Source organism: Mirounga leonina, unplaced genomic scaffold (assembly GCF_011800145.1).
Source record: "Mirounga leonina isolate KUSES-001 unplaced genomic scaffold, KU_Mleo_1.0 Mir_117, whole genome shotgun sequence".
In the NCBI taxonomy this organism is placed as follows: domain Eukaryota; kingdom Metazoa; phylum Chordata; class Mammalia; order Carnivora; family Phocidae; genus Mirounga; species Mirounga leonina.
In genome coordinates, this window is record NW_023270274.1 from 827,261 (window position 1) to 832,608 (window position 5,348).

General features: G+C 53.0%; 1 protein-coding gene across 4 annotated transcripts in view; it reads right to left on the bottom strand.

The window, feature by feature from the left end:
• Window positions 1–1,692: 1,692 nt before the first annotated feature.
• LOC118007281 (myelin transcription factor 1-like protein) overlaps window positions 1,693–5,348 on the bottom strand; it is a 138,606-nt gene continuing 134,950 nt past the window's right edge. For 2 of the 4 annotated variants that reach the window (XM_035000279.1, XM_035000280.1), the window contains exons 19-20: window positions 3,176–3,319; window positions 1,693–2,209 (exon numbers count right to left, since the gene is read on the bottom strand). In XM_035000279.1, coding sequence (XP_034856170.1) covers window positions 2,183–2,209; window positions 3,176–3,319 — 171 coding nt within the window. In that variant the 3' untranslated portion in view covers window positions 1,693–2,182. Of the gene's footprint in view, window positions 2,940–3,175; window positions 3,320–5,348 lie in introns of all 4 variants that reach the window. The other 2 variants (XM_035000278.1, XM_035000277.1) reach the window with 1 other exon arrangement.

The window sequence follows — 5,348 nt, forward strand, 5'->3', positions numbered from 1 at the left end:
GGCGAGACGCTCGTCGAGGCCCACACAGCGCTTCCAGACTCAAGTGAAGACGCAGACCCCGGGTAGAGATCCATCAGGCTACAAATGTGGCAACACCTTTTTTATTTAGAGTAAGATGTGTTAACATCCAGCATGACAAAGTTTGTACAAAGTTCACAATTTAAAAATGAAGTGTCACTGCAACCTGTGATTCCACACATTTTAGCAAAATTAAAGTGTCCACAAACCCATGCCGTGTAGTACAAAAATAAATGAAACTTCAGTTCCACAGAGAGCACAATAAATATTTATACAAAATTCTGTCTTAATAAATGATTACTTAAATTAACTTAGAAATGATAATGAACAATAAGTTATAATAAATAGACTCTGATGACTCACAATAATTCCATATGAAGGGTCAGCATTCTAATATGTGACACTTTGTGATCCCTATATAATAGTCACAGATAACTTTTGATTTGATATTATGTACCAACGTTAGATGAGCAGCAGATTTGTGCTTAAAACCCCTTTCCATTGTACATAGGTGATAACAAGAAGAATCCAAAACTGATACTACCTATCATTCTACTAAAAGCATTACTATATTGGCAAAAAAGCTGCAGACACGACGCGGCGGGGGAATGCATGTGCCCATGTGAACAGCGGGCCCCTGCGGGGAGGGGGCCCCCCCGGGGTCCACGGCATCGGCATCGGGTGACGAGAAGCACCTCGCTTCAGCTCTCGAAAGGCAATTCTGAGCATGGCAGCTACAATTAGTCGCACAACAGAAAGAGGGCGCGCTCCAGGGACGGCGCGGCAGAGCCCCGGGGAATTACATCATCTGTCCCAGCTCGCTATTCGAGTCCTCGTGGAAAACCGTGCGCGTTTGTACAGTGAGCAGTATAAAGTGCTGCTGGGATGTACATATATTTGTACATATATATACACCGAGGTTGAGTATTGTATCAGAATATTTGCTGTGAGATCCCTGTAATCTCCCGTAGCAACATCGTCGGGTCAGCCGTGAGGGCTCCCCTCGTCCTTCCGGGGTCAGCCTCGCGAGGCCGCTGACCCCAGGAATTGCACACCTCCGTACGGATATATAGGACAAGGTAAGTGCAAATAGTCGACTGGCACGTTGTGGGGACAATGACCCTGTAAGTCCTGTTCTGCTAAAAATATTTTTTTTTATTTTTACAAAACCCATCTTTTTTTTTTTTTTCATAACAAAATTTTAAAGTACTTCTGTACCTTCCTGCATAACATCAAGACATGGAAGGAAGAGATGCTGTCACATGTAACTCAACACCAGAAAACACAACACGCCGTCCTAGGGACTACTCAGAAGGGAGGGGGGACGCGGCAATCAAAAGTGGTCTTATGCATACATATAGTGCAGTCATTGGAAGAAAACAATCAAATCTCCAAGTATAAGCAAGTCTAAGATGATCTAGTGTAAAGCAAAAAAGTGCTCAAGTATAGAGAATTACTCTTAAAATCTGATTGCATTCATTCTTAGAATAGGTTGTGACAAATCAAACAGCAAGGGTATGCAAATGCCCCGCGGTCACCTGGTCTCCAAGGGGAGTTGGAACAGGAAGGTCATTTGCGGAGCAGTCTGCGGGGACGGGCGGGGGGCGGGCGCCCTGCTGCGCTGCTTTCGGGCTGCCAGCCCCCTCCCCTCTCCCCCCGCCCCCCCAGCCCCCCTGCCCAGCAGAAAGCACGTGCAGTAGCTCACGGACTAGCACACCATTTGCCTTATCCCCCGAACGTGGAGGAATAATCACAGCGACAACGATAGTAATCATTTTTGAAAGTGGAGAGGGGAAATAAATACTCTTAAATTAGCTCTGAACTTAAAGAGAGCACACAGGTCCTGCGAGACACACGCCATTCCAGTGACAGAGGGTTCCGAGGGGCACAGCGCTCTCGGGGAGAGAGGGGAAGCCTGCTCCAAAGTCTACGGACACTGCAAAAGGAAATCTTCGCGCGGTCCACCTCTAACAAGCCCCTGTCTGAACTGAAGTTCCCAGAGTCACACCATGTAATGCTCAGGAGTTAACTTAAAAGTGCTGTTTAAGCTGCTTTGAATCTTCTGCCAAATTTCCATGGCTTGATGTTGTCTTACAATAAATTACTTATCTCATCTCTTACAGTTAATCCATATGCCATTTCCTTGGAATGCAAAAAACCTCATTTACTGCCCCCACCATACACCATCCTCCTAAAACAAACAAACAAAAAAATCACATAATATTTCCAAGCATTGTTCAAAAATAAAGCATTTTTTTGCAACCGATTCTTGCTATGAAACAATATGCACACAAAATGTATTTCTTAATTCCATAAAATCCTCCAACATGAGGCAAAATGATAATGTCTAAAAAGTGGCTGAGAGGCCACCACATGATCATTCAAAGCTGTGGGTTTTTTTTTTTTTTTGTCCATTTCAGTCCAAAATACTAAAACATTTAATCACTAAAGCATTAAAAAGAATTTACACTCTATTTATTTTGATCAGCTTACCTCTTCAGAAATATATATACCCCCCGGTGTGCAGACTTTAGCAGCCATAAACATTACATGGCATTTGTCACACTATGTCAGCTCATATGAAAACGTACAAAATGTGGATGTATTCAAAAACTATTCTGCAGGTAACGATCTTTAAAGCAAGACAGAAAATCATCATGAAGTCTTGTGAGCGTAACACTGTTTCCAACAGAAATAGGTATGTGACACTTTCTGGCGAGTCACAGCAGCAAGGAGGAAGAGGCCCCCTTCCAACAAGGTCCCGCCACCTCAGCAGCCGCTCAGACCTGGATTCCTCTCACAGCGTGCTTTATATTTTCCAGGAGGGCTTTATTTTCTGGGCTCTGATAACGGTCTTGATTTGTATACATGTCCGTCAAAGTAGTCACGTATGCATCAAAATTTTGTTCATTGATTGGATCCTACGAGATACCAAATAGTAGTTCATACACAACTTTTACTTTCTTAATAGGATACTCACATCAGCAAAAAATAGCAGCAAAGCGTGGCGCCACTGTCTTTACATCACTTACGCGGCCCACTCAGCGTACTTCGTCTGACGGGGCGCAGGGGCACAGCCACCGAGACAGACCTCTACCCCACGCCGTGCACTGCGGGGGACCGCCCGGCGCCTCGGGTCGCGCCCCTAGTCACTTACCATGTGTGGCAGCTGGATATTAGCTAGACTGTGAATTAAGGACTGGCTCAGGTTGGCCAGCTCATGGAGAAGGGACTCGTTCTGCTGCTCGATCACTTTGTTCTCCTCTTCGATGGTCTTCAGGCTGCTCTCCATCGTGGTGATCTGGAACGCACAAATTGGGGTGACATGTAACACAAGGCAGGCCGCCGTCTGCCCGCGCCAGGAGAAAAGCCCTTCTGCTTTAACAGAAAGGCTTCCGTGGCCAGAGCCGGTCATTTTAAGGGTTCGGTTTTTACCCTTCAACTCATTACACTTGCAAGTTCGGTAACCGGACGCTGGGGCTCAGCTTTCTGGGGAGGGGTTCATGGGCTGTGTCAGCTGCTACCCAGCGTTTGCAAAGCTCTGCTGTCCTCACCCATGGCCTATCACAGGATGACATCTCCGTCAGCCACTCTGACCCTCCCCGCCGCCGGGGCCACCTCCTTCCAGCCCGCATCCAGTTCTGCCACAGGGAGGTCCTGAACTGTGATTTACTGGAGAGGCGGGTCACCGTCTTGTTCACAGGTGCCAGGTGCCCTGCGTTCATGTCCCTGCTCCCTGCGGCTCCTCGGGTGGAACAGGCAGACGCCCTCCTTATCTGCAGGTGGAGGGACGAGGGCCGCATTCCTGCCTCGTGGGCAGGCCTATTCGGCTTCCTGGTATTTGCCAGAGGGGATCTAACTGTCCTCAGTCTCCCTGCCCCCCTCCAGCCAGGTGACCCGTGACTGACACAGCCAGGTGCGCCCATAGGCGGACGGAGGGGAGCTGCCCCGACCTGTCTGGGCTGCAGGGTGCACAGCCAGGACCAGGCAGGCCCGGCGCGGGGACCGAGGGCACCGTCAGGGCCCAGGACACGGGGACATGAGCCCGGGCCCTCACGTGGAAACTGCCTTTCCCCTGAGTTACCTTAAACGCCCCCCAAAGTCTGCCCCCCACCGTTTCTCATGGACGGATCCCCCGCTCCCGTTAGCCGGCCTGGTGCTTTCCCAGGGAGCCAAGAGAAGGGGGTCGAAGGGCTGTTGCCTCCCCCGCACTAGGGTGAGTCAGGCCGACTCTGGGTTGTTTTCTGGAAAACAGAAATGACAGGACGTGCTCTGGGAGCATCTCCTGGAGAGACGTGCACGGTATTTGCGCTAGGAAGACCTTTGTTATTCCTGCACTTCTGATCCAGTCAGGGGTCCCCACTAAAGTGATGTACCCCAGAAACGTCCTGGATTGCTCCCCTGCTCTGGCTGCCTGCCCTCAGGCCCTGTTACCCTGCCCCAGGCCCTGACTCCCTGCCCCCAGGCCCTGCCTCCCTGCCCCAGACCCTGTCTCCCTGCCCCAGGCCCTGACTCCCTGCCCCCAGGCCCTGTCTCCCTGACTCAGACCCTGCCTCCCTGACCCAGGCCCTGTCTCCCTGCCCCAGGCCCTGCCTTCCTGCCTCAGACCCTGTCTCCCTGCCCCAGGCCCTGCCTCCCTGCCCCCAGGCCCTGCCTCCCTGCCCCCAGGCCCTGTCTCACTGACCCCAGGCCCTGTCTCCCTGACTCAGACCCTGCCACCCTGCCCCAGGCGCTGTCTCCCTGTCCCCAGACCCTGTCTCCCTGCCCCAGGCCCTGTCTCCCTGCCCAAGGCCCTGCCTCCCTGCCCCAGACCCTGCCTCCCTGCCCCCAAGCCCTGTCTCCCTGCCTTCAGGCCCTGTCTCCCTGACCCCAGGCCCTGCCTCCCTGACCCCAGGCCCTGCCTCCCTGACCCAGGCCCTGCCTCCTGACCCAGACCCTGCTTCCCTGCTCCCAGGCCCTGACTCCCTGGCCCCAGACCCTGCTTCCTTGCCCCCAGGCACTGCCTCCCTGCCCCCAGGCCCTGTCTCCCTGCCCCCAGGCCCTGTCTCCCTGCCCCCAGGCCCTGTCTCCCTGCCCCAGGCCCTGTCTCCCTGACCCCAGGCCCTATCTCCCTGCCTTCAGGCCCTGTCTCCCTGACCCCAGGCCCTGCCTCCCTAACTCAGACCCTGCCTCCCTGACTCAGACCCTGTCTCCCTGCCCCAGGCCCTGCCTCCCTGCCCCCAGGCCCTGCCTCTCTGACCCCAGGCCCTGTCTCCCTGACCACAGGCCCTGTCTCCCTGACCCCAGACCCTGCCTCCCTGCCCCCAGGCCCTGTCTCCCTGCCCCAGGCC